The 16,371-nt window shown below is 40.1% G+C and overlaps 1 protein-coding gene across 14 annotated transcripts in view; it reads left to right on the forward strand.

Annotated features, from left to right (window-relative positions):
• The window catches only part of EHBP1 (EH domain binding protein 1), a 224,372-nt gene that overhangs the window by 75,054 nt on the left and 132,947 nt on the right, over positions 1–16,371 (forward strand). For all 14 annotated transcript variants that reach the window (XM_071740117.1, XM_071740116.1, XM_071740118.1 and 11 more), the window contains one exon: positions 11,768–11,949. In XM_071740117.1, coding sequence (XP_071596218.1) covers positions 11,768–11,949 — 182 coding nt within the window. The remainder of the gene's footprint in view (positions 1–11,767; positions 11,950–16,371) is intronic.

Below are 16,371 nucleotides of genomic sequence, written 5' to 3' on the forward strand. Positions count from 1 at the left end.
CTTCATTACAAGCCCCTGTTTTCAGGCTATTGCAGCTTTAAAAAAAATAAATAAAATCATCCATTGGACTGGAATTTTTTAATGCTTGTCAGCCTTGAGGTAAATTATGCTTTAAGTGCAAAGTTAGAAGAAATCCATTTAGCATTTTCCCTGATTGAAACAAATTTGGAGGTATGGTTGGATTTCTAAAAAGTTGAGGCTTATGTTTATTGCAGAGCTGCTTTTGGGAATGCTTTGCATTTGTGTCCTTGCTGTTAAAATGTAGATTAGGTTGTTTATAAATATATCTATATAAAAAATAAGTAGCTGCACCTGCCCCATACCATTCTCACCTTTGTGTGTGCATAGGGTGTGACAGCTGAGATGTCTTACATGCGTGAGCATGCCCATATCCTAGCTTCACACAGATCTTAATTTGCAGCTACCTTCCTTTTACCCTAGTTATATACCTACCCTTTGCCCCCTACTTCTTCCCACAAACATCAGATTCAAATTACACGTCAACAGGACGGCATTGGCTGGGTCCACTGATTCAGGTTTTGGGTTTGGTTTTGGTTTTTTTTGTTCTGTTCTGGTTTTTTTTTTTTTCTTCCTTTGCTCTGTAGAGGGGAGTGCTGCATGCAGGAACCATCACTTGCAGAACATATGGCTCTTAGATACATCCTGGAGACTACCTGGAGTAGATTTGCATATTAGAGTTGTCTCACTGAGTTTTTGTTCCTGATACTGAGCTCCAGGTTTGCATAAAAGACACAGTAATGAAGTGGCACTGGCAAGAGAACTGTTTGTCTGAAAACTTTCTTAAAGAGCCAACTCTTCCAAAGAGAATTTTGTTGTTGGTATCATTGCTACAGAACTGCAAGAGTTAGGGTGGGCTTGCAACGTGTCCTCCAGGGTAGTACTTGGGAAATACAGGGAGAGGGAAGAAGAGAGAGAGAAAAAGAGGGAGAGAGAGAGGAGCACCTGCAGGTCCAATAATTTCTCTGTAGTTTCGGGGGTCTTTTCCAACTGTTTTATATCCTCTTGAAGTTGTGTTTTATTGGTTTTGGCACATGCTTAAAGTGAAGTTGTGAGCAAGAGGGAAGATTGAAATTAATTTTTATTTAAATTTTAAACTAATTAAAATAAAAGGCACAATCATGGATTTATTAATGGAGATACATTGATGCTCCAATAATAACAAAGATGTTCACTTTCAGTAATGTAATGCTGATTTTTTTTTTTTTTTTGAAGTGGCCTTTTAGCCAAAACCTAAGATAGTACCAATATGATAAATAATTTGACAAAGGTTCTGGTTCTGACAAGAGGAACAGTCACTGCATTGCTGCTCAGCACAGGCTCATCAAGCAGTACAGACTGTACATTCACTCTGCTTTTCAAGTTAAGGTCCAGCTTTCAGTACAGAAACAGTATAACATAAGGAGTCATAGTATTTTTACTTTACACTGTTAAAAGTTTTTCATGTCATAAGCCTTGCAAATTTTATTTTTTTCTATTTTTATTGTGCCTTTGCTTCTTGGAAATTAGCCTCATATAGTAACAATTGGTTGATGCCACAATAGTATTTTCCAAAACTTAATTGAATGTGTTTTATCTGTGCTAGATAATTAAGTCTAGACAATGTTATATGCTATCTTAAAATACAGTATTTGCTGTGAAGGTGAATGAAAGTATGTAAGATCTCTGGAGCAGTTAATCTTTTGATGTTGTTTTGTCCTTAATGAATGGCACCTTAAACTTGCTTCTTTGCTGGGGAGTATGAAAGATCTGAATAATGTGTTTCCATTTGTGAGTTTGTTTAAACAATCTAAATTTAATTCTGGGGTTTGTATCATGTTTTTCCTCCTGCACAGCATTCATTTTAACAGAAGACTTGCAGGTAGGCACAGCCTGATGAAAGGAGGTATAGACCTTTCAATGACTGTTCTTAATATGCTGCTGGACTCATTGAACATTCACTGCTGAGCTTTAGGTATTATTTCAAACCCACCTTTTTAAATATCAAAGATTCTGGGTCTTTCTCTTGAAATGACACCAAGAGAGAGTAAGGAAATTTAGAGTTTAGAATGGAAAGCGAAAAGAAGTCAGAAGCAACAGAAGGGTTTTTCATATCTGAAACAAACAAAAAAACATTTCTTTTTTTCCACTAAAGATTCTCTTCTGTCAGAGGACACTTGACTGGACATCTCTTTTGTATAACTATTTGAAGGTTCATCAGTAGCACTGTTCATGGGATACTTCCACACAGAGCAGATGTGCAATAGAGTGAATCATAAAAATGGAGACTTCCTGCCAGGCAAAATAGAGCTCAAGTGCCAGGCACTGGTAGGTGAGCTTGTATCTAGATTTTATAACAGGCACTGCCCATTTATTTAAGAATAGAAATCAGAAAATATCCTGCCAGTCCCTTTGATAAATACATGGGAAAATGTGGAGTGAGGAGTTGCTGATCAGTAAACAGTCTTGGATAACAGGTCCACTCTACTATGGTCCACTCCTCCTGGAAGGAGTAGGTCTCACATAATTGTTTCTTAACTCCAGTTTCAGTAAAAAATTTAGGCATAAACCTTATAGTCTGTTGTTTCTCCCCATTTAGCATTAGATAAATTATCAGTATTTCTACTTTGTTTTGAAGCTACCTCTACAGAAATACTGTACGGTTATACAATGAACCCTTCAAAAAGGTAGAAAAATGAAGCCAAACAAAAGGGAATACTGTTTCGAAGTGCCCCAGCTGAAGCAGAGTGCAGGAGTTGCTCTCAGAGGTGAACAGCACACTGTGAATGATCAAGCTCAGCAGCATACAGCTTGCAGAAAATGAAGGACTGTTATTTTCTGCCAAACTGCCAGCCCTGTGTTCTGTGCCTTTCCTCACCTGCCACGTATCAGCAGCAGCTCAAGCAGCTTCTTTAAATATCCTCCTTTGAGAGCAAAGGTTTGAGGAGTTAAACAGCCAGTTGGTAATAACAAGTTTCTCTGCCAACTTCAGTCGAATCTCCATGAGATTGTGTCCCACATCCATGGCAAAATTAAAATTCTGTGCAGGAGTTACATGACTTACAGCTATGTAAAACTGATATCATCTCAATGGCTTTTGCTTACTAGGGATTTGTACAGTGATACTGGCAGATTGCACAGAGCTGCACCGTGTACTTTAGTAGGCCCAGGGAACATACTCCTTTAACTGGCTGCTGTAGAACTTGGAGCCAGGAAAGGAACAGACAGACCCTGCCACGCAATGGTCCCAACAGGAGAGAGCAAATAGCTGCAAAAGGGAAACAGAATACCAGACAATATTAGGGCATTAGTGAGCCCAGCACACTGGGACCTAGGCATTACAGGGAAGGATGTGATTTTTGTCTCATCTGAATGATACTGGATAGTCAAATATTCCAGGGCTCCTGAGCAGTACAGTACAAGCTGTAATCTCTGCAAACGTGAGCAAAAATTCATGGACTTTACAGTACATGGTTGCATAGAGTGTAAGGATAGACAGATTAGGAGGTGATCAAAGGCATGTAACAATATTTGTAAGTCTGTCATTAATGGAAAAAGAAAAGCACAACATCTCTGGAGGAAATGATCTGAAAGACCAAGAAGGAAGAAGAAGGCTGCAAATATTAGAGCAAATGTTTCTCAGTGTTAGTTATCAATCGCATTGCAAGTGTTCCAAAAGGTGAAAGCAATGAAGACTTTGTAAATTAACACATAAAGCAGTTACCTACATCCTTGGCAAGTATTTCAGGGTTCAATAATTCTCTGCTATGTACTAAAGTTGTCCAGGTCACCTGTAAACTCTGTTTCCCTTTGTAAGCAATAAGCCCACTTCAGAAGGTGATGGTCTGTTAATTATTTGCTTGGCTAAAATTTTGGTCATGTACATTTTTTGCTATCTGTCTGGTAGTTCTCTAAAAAGCTTACTAGTATTTTTGCTAGCAAAAAGGGACCTCCAAATTTTCTTGGTGGTAGTTTGCAGTGTAGCTGAATTACCTCAGTTTATTAGGTATCATCTAATTTTCTAAACTTTCTATCTGATGATAATCTTTAGAGATTTCCAGAGTCTGTTAATGCAAAGGATTAGTCTGTGAAGATGAATGGTCTGTTGTTATCCACAGCAGGTTACTTGAGCACACCCACGGGTATGATTTTTGGTCAGAAAGGAACCATTCACTACATTCGTCAGACTCTCAGGGTGCTAGTGAAATGTCAGGAGGCTGTCCTAAAAGCAGTCCATAAGACAGTAGCTGTAGTAGCATATTGTATTTTTTCTCTTTGCTTACTGACAGTATTTTCAATACTAGTGCCAAGTAAGAAACAGTGTGTTGTGCTTCCAGTACAATGATTCATCAGTCTAAATGTGAGAACATAAAAACATGTGATTACTAATGAGATAAATAATTTGACACAAGGGCTCTGGTTCTGACTAGGATAAGGGTCACTTTGTGATCATCAGTAATATGTGTTTATTTAATCAGATGTTGCTGTTTCAACACAAATATTTTATTTTTCCTCCCCAGCCCTCGTGTCTAGGGCTCAGACTTTGCTGGTGTGTGCAGAATTTTTTAAACATTAAATTCTCCATCCAAATGCATCATAATTCTTAATAATGTTCTGGATACCTTGAACCATTAGTTGCTTTTAAACAAGTTTTCAGCACAGATGGTGCTGCCTGCAATTCGGTCCTCCAAATCTCCCATCCGACTGTCTAAATTATTTTAACTGACATAGTTTCTAATTTACTCTCTCCAGTTGAGAGAGCTTCCTGTAGCTTGTCTATTTTAGCATTTAATTGCTGTATACTCTCACAAATTAAATTCTGTAGTGATCCATTTTGCTCTGCTGGTGAAGCAGTGATCTTTTCATCTAAGCAAGATGGCGCTTGCAGCTCAGCCGGCGGGGCTGGCATCCAGCGCTTGGGAGAGGGAGAACTTTCCCATTTCCTCTCCTCCAGTGTGCGGTGCCTGTGGGAGCAGTGGGGTTTGTGCCAGAGGATGCCTTTCCTTCAGAATGTTCTCCCTTTAATTCTGAAGCAAAGGGAAATGGGAAATCCTCAAAATTTGTGCCTCTCAATGGGATTTTACAGTTAGGAAAATGGCTTTGCCTAATTCTTTTGTGTCCACGCGTGCAACAGAATGCTCCTCTGTAAAATCTGAGTATCTTTGCAGGCTTTTTAGCATTCGCTTTTAGAAAGCCTGCAAAGGCAGCCTCTAAACATATTACACTCTGTACATCTTCCTTTTCTGGGAGATAAACTGTCAAAAGTTATTCTTTTGACAAAATAGCAATACCCGATGAGGAAACTTGCCGTCACTTAGGTCTCTTTTTTTGGGATGTTTGTGCAGTGCTTATGTATTACTTAATGTATTTGTATTAAAGAGGGACCATTTAGTATCTTATAAAGAAGGACAGTAGTTATTCACTTAGTTTCTGCTGAATGGAAATATTTTGCTGTTTTCTCAGTTTGCGTGTATCGAAATGAAGGCAGTTGAGTCATGGGGATTAAGGACTGCAGTGCAGTGGGGAATTGAAGGTCTGTGCAGACAAGCTGAGTGCAGGTGTGGAGAGTTAAAATATATTCTGCTGTTTTCTGTGGAGGGTCTCTTTGCCCAGCCGAAATAACCCAGAGGAATGCACCCCATGAACAAAACCTGGCTATTATTTTGATTCTCTGTAACTCTAGAAGTGTGAAGCCAGTTTAGCAGAAAATACAAGCTGTTTCTTACTTATTTGCACTTGTTAAATTAACCTTGAAGAAGACTTGCCAGGCAGTTGATAATTGCAGGGCACAAGGTCATTAAAAATACATTTTAAGGAAAGAAGGCTGCAGGAAAATTTGCGTTATTGTATTATTTGGGTCTCCTTTAAGCTAAGAGTCTGAATTCAAACCAGACCAGAGTCAAAGAGAGTTGGAGACTGTTTGATAGTGAGATATGACTGTCTGTCATCTGTGAACATCATCTTCTAAACATCATCTTCTGAATAAAATGGTCTATTTCTTCTGCATATGTGTTGCAGATTATTTGGTCTTAGTACCTTTGTCAGGGTATTCTAGTGCTATTTGCTGTGAAAGTTTTGTGTTAGTAGGGAAAGGTGGGGATGATTCCTAGAATAAGCTCGTGCATCACAGAAGTGCTTTGCATTCTTGTCCTTGAGGAGCAAGATCAGGCTACACAGATCCTTTACGTCAGGTGGGTCTTAATGTAAGCCTATTACTTAATATTTTTTTAACTTCTGGGATACCTGACACCACTCAGAGTCACGAATAATGTGGAAGATAATGTATGGTTGCATTATTGAAAAGACAGAAGTTTAAGTCATAAGTTTTTTCCTGTAGCTGTGACAGAAAATGAAGCTCCCTTGGCTTCATTGGAACTGACTGTGCTTTGGCCAGTGTTAATTTTTCCTTTTCTACCCCCGAAATTTTTTATAGGATAATCATTTGAGGGCTTGTGGAAGTAAATTAAAATGCTGTAGAGGGATAGTGTTGGGAACTGTTCTTTGAAAACCCACCCATAGCTATTTTAATCCCTGTTTGCATTGTGTGTTCATGGATCTGCTATGGCAGATCTGAGTACCAGATACTCAAATGAGATGCAGTGAGATCTCATCACAGCCTGACCCTACACTATTTGCAGTTATGTGGCTTCTGATTGACTTGATTTGGTCTTTTTGGAGTAGGTCCCAGTTGACTTGCATGTTGCATTCCCATATCTTTGCTGGCTCCTCAACCATGTGTGCTGATCCAGAGTTAATTAAAGGCCAAAAGTTGGTTACAAACAGCCACATCAGTAATAGCACCAGGGGACTGCACATCTGCTGATGTCTGAGGTGAAAATTTGTATAAGTCTGTACAAACACATGCAATTTGTCTAGAAATTAAGAACAATCCAAATTCATTATTACTAACATTCTTCTGTACTAAAAAGGAATGCAATATCTATTGATTTATGTATCATTGCTTGCTCTATGTATTTCTTTGTCTGAATTCAGAAATCAAAAAAGTGTTAGGAAGTCAGCTTTTTCTATAGATTTTAATATTTTTATAGGTTTTCTAAAGTACCAAAATATGCAGGTTTCAACCACCCAGTCACCACAGAGTAGGGCCATGACCTGCTGCTTCCTCCTCGGTGAGGGGCTGGTACAGCCAGTGTTATTTCACTCAAAATATGGTGTACACTGGAGACATTTCAGGGATGAAGGGGTGTGGTAGGAGAAGACTCAAAAGGGATGGAGCTCCTTGTGAGAGAAAGGCATAAAAGGGTAGAATATGGAAGCAGAAATTTTCAAGCAATGTATTTTGGAGAAGCATTGCTATATGTTTGTGTGGTTTTTACTTTGTAACTAAACTATAATGATCACTTTGTAAACAATGTACTACATAAATATTAAACTACAAATAAATACTATAAATACTATAAATAAATACTATAAACTACTGTAAATAAACTACAGAGGTTTCTCAGAGCCATAGATTGGCCCAGCACACCCATTATTCTGTAATGCCAGAAAATAGGCTTCACAGTTCCTGGTATCATACCAGCTACTTATTTTAAAATCATTTGTTGGTGATTTTTAAAAGAATTACTTCTTTTCCTGCTTCTCTTGCTAAAACTATACAGTAGCAAACATGAAACAACAAAAAGAATTCTTGATGATTGTTCTTCATTGGAGAACATATACATTGATCTCATATTCACCCTCTGATCCAGAAAATCTGTATCTGCAAATGGCAAGATGATAATTTATACAATAAATCAATATTAAGTGAAAATGTAATTTCAAATCATTCCAAAATTCTCCAGCCTTGATTTCCATGTCCAGCTTTTGGATGCTTGCAAGTTTAATTCTCTGTCTTTTCTTTTCACTTCAGATTCACCATTGGGCTGGCTTTGCATGTTTGCTTTGACTTTTTTACTAAAATCACCATATAAAGAAAATGTGCATCTTGGTTATATTATAGAATCATAGTTGGGTTATATTATAGAATCATGTTGGGTTGGAAGGGACCTTTAAAAGTTATTTAAATAGTTCAACTCCCCTGCAGTCATCAGGGACATCTTCAATTAGATCAGGTTGCTCAGAGCCCTGTCAAGCCTGACCTTCAAGGTCTCCATGGATGGGGCCTTCATAACCTCTCTGGGCAACCTGTTCCAGTGTTTTACCACCCTCACAGTAAAGAACTTCTTCCTAACATCTGATCTGAATCCACACTGCTCTAGTTTAAAACCATTGACCCTTCTCCTGTGACTGCTCACTCTTGTAAACACTTCCTCCCCAGCTTTCCTGTAGGCCCCCTTCAGATACTAGAAGGCCACCATAAGGTCTCCCTGGAGTCTTGTCCTCTCCAGGGTGAACAATCCCAACTTTATCAACCTGTCTTCATAGGAGAGATGCTTCAGCCCTCTGATTATTTTTGTGGCCCTCCTCTGGACCTACTGCAACAGGTCCATGTCCTTCTTGTGTTGAGGGCTCCAGAGCTGCACTCCATACTCCAGGTCAGAGCAGAGGGACAGAATCACCGTGCTGGTCATGCTTATTTTCATGCAGCCCAGAACATGGTTGGCCCTCTGGATAGACATTGGCTCATGTCTATTTTTTTGTCCACCAGTGCCCTGAAGTCCCTTTCTGCAGGGCTGCTCTCTGTCGTAGGATTCCCCAGCCTGTATTGGTAATGAGGATTGCTTCTACCCAGGTGCAGAACCTTGCACTTGGCCTTGTTGAACCTCCTGAAGTTTGCATGGGCCCACTTCTCCAGCTTGTCCAGGTCCCTCTGGATGACATCTCATCCCTCTGGTGTGTCGACCACACCAGTCAGCTTAGTGTCATAAGGAAACTTGCTGAGGGCCCACTTGATCCCACTGTCTGTCATTGATGAAGATTTAAAACAGCACTGGTCCCAGTACAGACCCCTGAGGGATACCACTTGTCACTCTTCTCCATCTGGACGTTGAGCCATTTCTCCATCTGGACATCAAGCCATTGTCAGATAAGATGGTGTGTTTGTGACAGGAGAAAGTAGTGCTGCCCTCAAAGACACCTTCTGTTTCTCAGTCACTGAAGCATGTTTATATTCCCTGTATTCCCTGCCGTACCTTCCCAGGGACCTTGTGGGAGATCTGTGTGCTGCTTTCATAGCATAGGGTGGACAGGTGAGCCAGCACTGAGAAGGCACTTGTAGCCACAAAAGGAAATTATCTGCATCTGTGTTTGCCTGAGAATGCCTATAGCAGCTGGGAAGTGATTTTCATCTGAGAAAAGTCCATTAGAACACAGGCATGGTGTGGCTGATCAATGATTCATCTGGAAGGCTTCAAGCAAGCACCCACATTTGTGATTTGTAGATGTACTTGATCTATTTTTGTGTGTTTTGATTGATGAAGGGCAGTGAGGACGTGACAACAGACACGCATCTTCTTTAAAAAGGAAAAAAAAAACCCCACACTTCTTTTAAAGGACAACCTAAATGTGTGATTTGGGAACAATGAACAAATTAAGGGTCTTTCTATATGTCTGATTTACACTGCTAACTGTAATTGGAATAACTATGATGTTGTAATACAGATGTTAAAAACAGCTAAGGTATAATAGATTTTTTTTTTGTCTGCAGCCATAAACTTTGGCCATCTGCTTCAAGTAAGGGTCAAGTCCAAAGTGTGACAAATGTTTCTTAGTATAACTCACCAGTGGAATGTTTTCCTTTGGCCTGACTGCAGATGGAGGCATATTCAAGTTAGAATTATAGCAACAGATCAGGATGGAAGGGACCATGGAAAATTACATCTATTCCAAACTTTTGTCAGAATGGGAGCCCAGATAGGGTTATCTGACACCCTGTCCAACTGCATCTTGAAAACCTTGTGTGATAGGGACTCTACCACATACTTTGGATAGGTTGTTCCAGTGATTGATTTTTTTTCTCTCTGTAAGAAATTCCACTTTGATGTCATGAAGCCTCTCCCTGTGCAACTTGTAGCTGTTGCCCCATGTCTTTTCCACCAGGCTCCAAGTTATTTTGTAATTTCTGGTTGTTCTTGCTCTGGCAAAAAAGCACACGCAGTAGCATTCCAAAGTAGTTTTTACCCTGCCAGTCGCATAAATCCTTGTACTCATATGCCAGTTTTCTCTAAAGATACTTAAAGAAGTAACTAGAGGAGATTGAAGCAAACTTTTTGTTCACCTTCATCACCATTTTTGCACCATAGTATGAATACTGAAAATTTAGCTTTATGAAAGAAGTTGCTGTTGGGATGCTAACTGCTTATGTGCATTTACATGGAGAACATTCAAAAGAAGCTTGGTGTGTCTCACCATTGCTTGCTGAGTGGGTGCTGCAGTAAATCTTCCATTCAGTATAACGAGTTGTAATGTTTAGTTATTCTAAAGGTATGGTACAATAACAGATTATTGTTGTTCACAGCTGTGTAATAATTGAAACTCCTTGATCATACTTCCCATTTTACACGTTGTCAGAACCTTGGACCTTAATCTAGCTCTTTGATTGACAGTTGCGGCCAGGGAAAGAGCACTCATTGTTTGTGATAGTTGCATCTGTTCAACTTGATTCAGTTGAGACTATTTGCATATTCTTAAGTATTTCTTCTGAGAGGGCCTAAATCCTTCTCAAGTGTTTGATGCATTTTTGAAATTCATTCATAAGGCATCTACATGCACTAATAGTTCTGTATAACATTACAGTGCATAATCTGACAGATAAGGCTAGTTTTTTAAACAAGGTATTCTTTGGGGATGACATATTACATTCTGACTTATTCTACTGGGCAGAAATGTCAAGTACTTTAAGAAAGGATGCTTGGATGTTTTGATTGAATTAGTATTCTTTATTCAACACAAACTGTCAGCTGCAGTAAAATGTAGTCTTCTTGTGAGACCATTTTTCAAAAGAGTTAACATCAAGACTTCTTTTTTTTTCTCTTTTGTTACTGGAGCTTTATTGCATATAGTTGTTCCTTTGTTGTTGATATGGGGTGGAACAGGAGAGTAGACTCTTTAGATGCATTTTAGATTTATTTATCTGAATTGTTAAACTGTGAGCAACACTTCTATCATGAAATACAACTTAGACTACTTTTGAAATACAACTTAGGGTTTTTTCTTTTTTCTTGCTTTTTGTTTTTCCCCTTGCAAATTTTTTTACCAATAATTTTGGAAGCACTTGCAACCTTAATTTCAGAAACCTGTCAATCTACTAGTGTACCCTTGCATGTACTAGTGTATCAGTGCTTTAAAAAATATTCAGGCATTATGTTTGAGCATTGAACACAGATAGCAGTTCAGTGTATTAACTTGATGACCTCATACTATTACTCAAAGAAATATATGCATATTTGAAACCCATGTCTTCCAGAGGTTGGAGTCATAGTCCAGGACTATCCAAGTTCTGATAAAAGTAGTCCAGGTTGCTGGCAAAATAAATGGAGGTAGTATTCCCACTTGCTTGAGTGGATGTTTGCTGGGCATGCTACTACAAGCTCCAGCTCATGTGTGGTAGACCATTAATCACAATGAATAACTTCTTCTTTTTTTCCACTGCATGAAGCAAGTGTTCAAAGAGCCACCACTGTTAGTGGCTGACCTACTTTAAGGAATTGGTTTCTGTCTCTAGAAAGGACCATAGCAATTCCTGCTACCTCTGTACTTGAAAAAAGAATGATGCAGAAATCAATAGGTGTATTTTTTCTTTTATGCACACACAGGTCTTGGTGTAACAGCACCTTTTACTTTAGTTTTGTTTTTTCCTTGCTTTCAGGAATCTCCTTCTGGTCGCAGAAAAGCACTTGCCACCAGTAGCATCAACATGAAGCAATATGCAAGCCCCATGCCTACCCAGACAGACGTCAAGTTAAAATTCAAGCCCTTGTCTAAGAAAGTTGTATCTGCAACACTACAGTTCTCTTTATCTTGTATTTTCCTGAGGGAAGGAAAAGCCACGTAAGTTTGTTTCTTGTTTGTTTTGTTTTAGTTGTGTTTTGGGTTTTTTTGTTGTTGGTTTGTTGGTTTTTTTTAATAACCAGATAGCCTGCTTTATGTTGCTTTTCCAAGAATTCTTTGGGTAAAGATCTCTTTCTGTATGAAATGGCATAATTTGAGAGTATCCTTCAGCATACCTTTCATTCCTGCCATTCTTAATTTCTTAGCTGAGTAAAAGTCATTTCTTGCTTTGATTTTAGTCTTGCGTTCTTCATAGACAAATGTCTTGTTCTCTACTATTAAACAACAGTGACTAATGACACTTGATTTTAAAAGGGCAGGCTTTAGTCTCTTCAAGAATCTGCTTAGTAGGGTTGAATGGGATAAAGAGCTGTATGGGAAAGGAGCCCAGGAAAGCTGGTCCATATTCAAGGATCACCTCCTGCATGCCCAGGACCAATGTGTCCCAAGGAAGAGGAAGGCAGGAAGGAGTAGCAGGAGGCCAGCATAGGGGTAAAAACAAAGTTTATGGAGAATGGAAGCAAGGACAGATAACCTGGGAGGAGTACAGAGAAGTCATCAGAGAAGCAAGACATGAGGTTAGGAAAGCAAAAGCACAAAGAGAATAGGATCTGGCAAGGGGGGGTTAAGGACAACAGGAAAAATTTCTATAGGTATGTCAATGATAAGAGAAATATGAGGGAAAATGTGGGCCTACTCCCGAAGGAAATGGGAGAGCTGGTCAGCCAAGATGCAGAGAAAGCTGAGATACTCAAGGAGTACTTTGCCTCTCTCTTCACCAGCAGGACTCTGGTAACACCCTCCATGTTACCGAAGCCAAAGGCAGGGACTGGGAGAAGGTAGATCCTCCCACTGTAGATAAAGAGCAGGTTTGAGACCACCTAAAGAGCCTGAAGGTGAACAAGTGCATGGGACCTGATGGGATTTACCCACAGCTCCTGAAAGAACTGGTGGATGAAGTTGCAATGCCACTGTCCCTCATATTTGAAAAGTCATGGCAGTCTGGTGAAGTTCCTGCTGACTGGAAGAGGAGGAACATAACCCCCATTTTCAAAAATGGAAAAAAAAGAAGACCCAGGGAACCACAGGCCAGTCAGTCTCACCTCTGTGCCTGACAAGATCATGGAGCAGATCCTTCTGAAGGCTCTGCTAAGGCAAGCAGGTAACAGAGGGATGATTTTTGGCAGCCAACACAGCTTCACTAAGGGCAAGTCCTGCCTGAGTAATGTGGTGGCCTTTTATGATGGGGTCACAGTCTCAGTGGACAAAGGTAGAGCAACAGATGTCATTTACCTGGACCTGTGCAAAGCATTCAACACTGTCCCTGTCTCTAAACTGGAACAATACAGATTGAATGGATGGACCACTTGTTAGATAAGGAACTGGATGGCTGGTCACACCCAGAGAGTTCTGATCAGTGTCCAAATGGAGATGTGTGACGGGTGGTGTTCCTCAAGGGCTGGTACTCAGAACCATGCTGTTTAATATCTTTGTTGAAGATATGGACAGTGGAATCAAATGCACCCCCAGCAAGTTTGCAGATGACACCAAATTGTGTGGTGAAGTCAACATGCTAAGGCAAGCAGATGCCATCCAGAGGGAGTCTGAGAGGCTGGAGAAGTGTGCTTGTACAAACTGCATGAAGTTCAACAAGGCCAAATGCAGGGTTCTGCACCTGGGTTGAGACAATCCCATGCACGAATACAGACTGCGAGGAGAAAGGATTGCAGACAGCCCTGAGGAGAAGGACTTGGGGGTGGTGGTGGACCAGAAGCTCAATGTGAGCCCTCGGTGTGCACTTGGAGCTGAGAAAGCCAACCAGGTCCCGGGCTGCATCAAAAGAAGCGTAGGCAGCCAGTTGAGGGAGGGGATTATCCCCCTATACCCTGCTCTCGTGAGATCCCACCTGGAGTACTGTGTCCAGTTCTGGACTCCCTAGCATAAGAAGGACATAGAGCTCCTGGAATGTGTCCATAGGACAGCCACAAAAATGGTCAGAGAGCTGGAGCACATCCCTTGTGAAGACAGGATAAAGAAGTTGGGGTTGTTCAGTAAAGGAGGCTCCAAGGTGACCTTATATCAACTTTCCAATATCTGAGTGGGGCCTACAAGAAAGCTGGGGTAGGGCTTTTTATGTGGGTGTGTAGTGAGAGGACAAGGGCCAGTGGTTTAAAACTTGAAGAGGGGAGATTCAGGTTAGACATTAGGAAGAAATTCTTTCCTGTGAGGGTGGCAAGACACTGGCACAGATTGCCCAAGGAAGTTGTGGCTGCCCCCTCCCTGGAAGTGTTCAAGGCCAGGTTGGATGGGGCTTTGAGCAACCTGGTCCTGCAAGGTGTCTCTGCTCGTGCAGGGGAGTTGGTACTAGATGATTTTTAAGGTCCCTTCCAACCCTTGCCATTCTGTGATTCTAACAGCAACTTAAACATATCTACAGGTGTGAAATAAGCAGGAATATATGTTGGTGTATACAAAAATACCCTTAGCAGACTGCAAGGGAAATGTGGGAAGGAGAACTTATTTCTGTTTCACAAAGAATGAAAGAAGGAGAAGCCCAAATGTAAGGTGAGAGAGGGTGGCGGCAGGATTAAGATTTTTGGTTGAACACAAGAACATCTGGTAAAAAGAGTTCAGCTGGGCTTTGATTACTACAGAGGGTACAGATCATTTTTGCCGATCCTACAACCTCACCTGCAATTTCTGCCAGATTTAAGATACCAGACGTTGACAGCTTCATGTGGCTTCATGATGGATTGTTTGTCGCCCATCGTGTTCTGCTTTTCTTTTCTGTCTTTAAAATATAGAAACATGAGAATGGCAGAACAAAAAGAGATGATGGGGAAACTGTTGCTCTAGTTGCTCTTTCAACTCTTTTAAAATCTCTTTTTCCCTCCAAAAAGCTGACAGTTTTCTTCTGCCTTTCAGTATTCTGAATGCACTGGACATTGTCTACTGCAATACATGTGCACCATTGCTGCTGCATGACTTTCCAGACAGGCATACTGAGGCATACATTTTGACATAAAAAGGCTTTTTTCCATGCTTTGAAAGCCACAGATTCATTAATTACTATTACTGTTTCCTTTCTCTGATTAGTATACAGTAATTACTATACAGTAAATAGCTATACTCATTTCTTAGTGCTTTTTGAGGCCATAATTTGTAAAACCTGATCCACATAGGATCACATATACCTTCTTCCCTTTGAAACTGATCTATTTCAGACTGAAGCCTAAGTCAGGTAGACTGTAGGTTACCATCAGGGCTTTAATATTGCCCTGAACAAAGGAAGCTGCTGTGTTTGGAAGTGCTGGTTTCCAGTATGTGTAAATAGAGATTGTCTTACAAGTCAAAATAAAAAAGAGAATTCAAGTGTAAGATATGTGAACACACAAGAAAAGATGGTTAGGACAAGGCTTGCTTAAATCTATTGCAAGCTGTTGTAGTTCCATAAAGTGAGATTCACTTTTATTTTACACATTTTGTAAAGAAAATACTCCAATCCATTGCCGTGAAGTATGAAAAATCAGCTTATTTTTAAAGCATAGAAGAAAATATTATAAAGTATTAATACAGAAAAGACAGTAGAGAGAAACAGTACTTTGGAGGCTGTTTATTTCTAAACTTTATGTGACCATGTGATATGCAAGATCTGTCTGTTAATGTCTCTCAGTGTTCTGTCTTCAGAGCATTAAAGAACCTGCCCATCCATGTAGTTACAGAATGCAACATTTTGCCCTGTGCTTAAGGAGTTGATTTAACCTCCTGGTTATCAAAACAGGAAGATGAAGCCTTGAGGATTCTGCATGAATGGAAAGGTCTTTGTGACTTCCTGATAGCTACTTATTTTATATTTATTATTGTTAACACTTTTTATAGAAGTACTTAATTGTCCTGTGTAACTGTGGGTTCAGTAGTGCTTTGAACTCACAGTAGGAAATGACTGCCCCAAAGAGTTTCTGATTTTAACAACATGTTAGATAACTGAGTTTAATCCCATGTCTCAAGTGCCTGTTATTCTCTGCAGATTCGAGGCATGATTAGCACATGATTTTTATTCCTGTTAGTGGTACCTTCAGAATAATTTGCAGTTTTCTTGGCATTGTTAGCCAGAAAATCTGTGCATCTGGTTTTATCATGATCAGCTCCAAAAGAGATAGACTAAATCAGGTTGGAATGCACCTGGAGAGGTATCTAGTCCAGCCTCCTGCTTAAAGCAGTCAGCTGTGTGATCAGACCAGTTCGCTCTGGAGTTTATCCACTGGGGTTTGGAAACCCTGAAGAATGGAGAGAGTACAACCTCTCTGGGAAACCTGCCCCACTGCTTGTTGGTGACTGCTTCAGTTTTCCTGTCACATCAGATGAGAACTTCAGTCTATGTCCACTGTCTCCCAGCTTTGTGCCTTGCACTGCTGTTTTCTT

This window comes from Heliangelus exortis, chromosome 3 (assembly GCF_036169615.1).
Source record: "Heliangelus exortis chromosome 3, bHelExo1.hap1, whole genome shotgun sequence".
NCBI classification, from domain to species: domain Eukaryota; kingdom Metazoa; phylum Chordata; class Aves; order Apodiformes; family Trochilidae; genus Heliangelus; species Heliangelus exortis.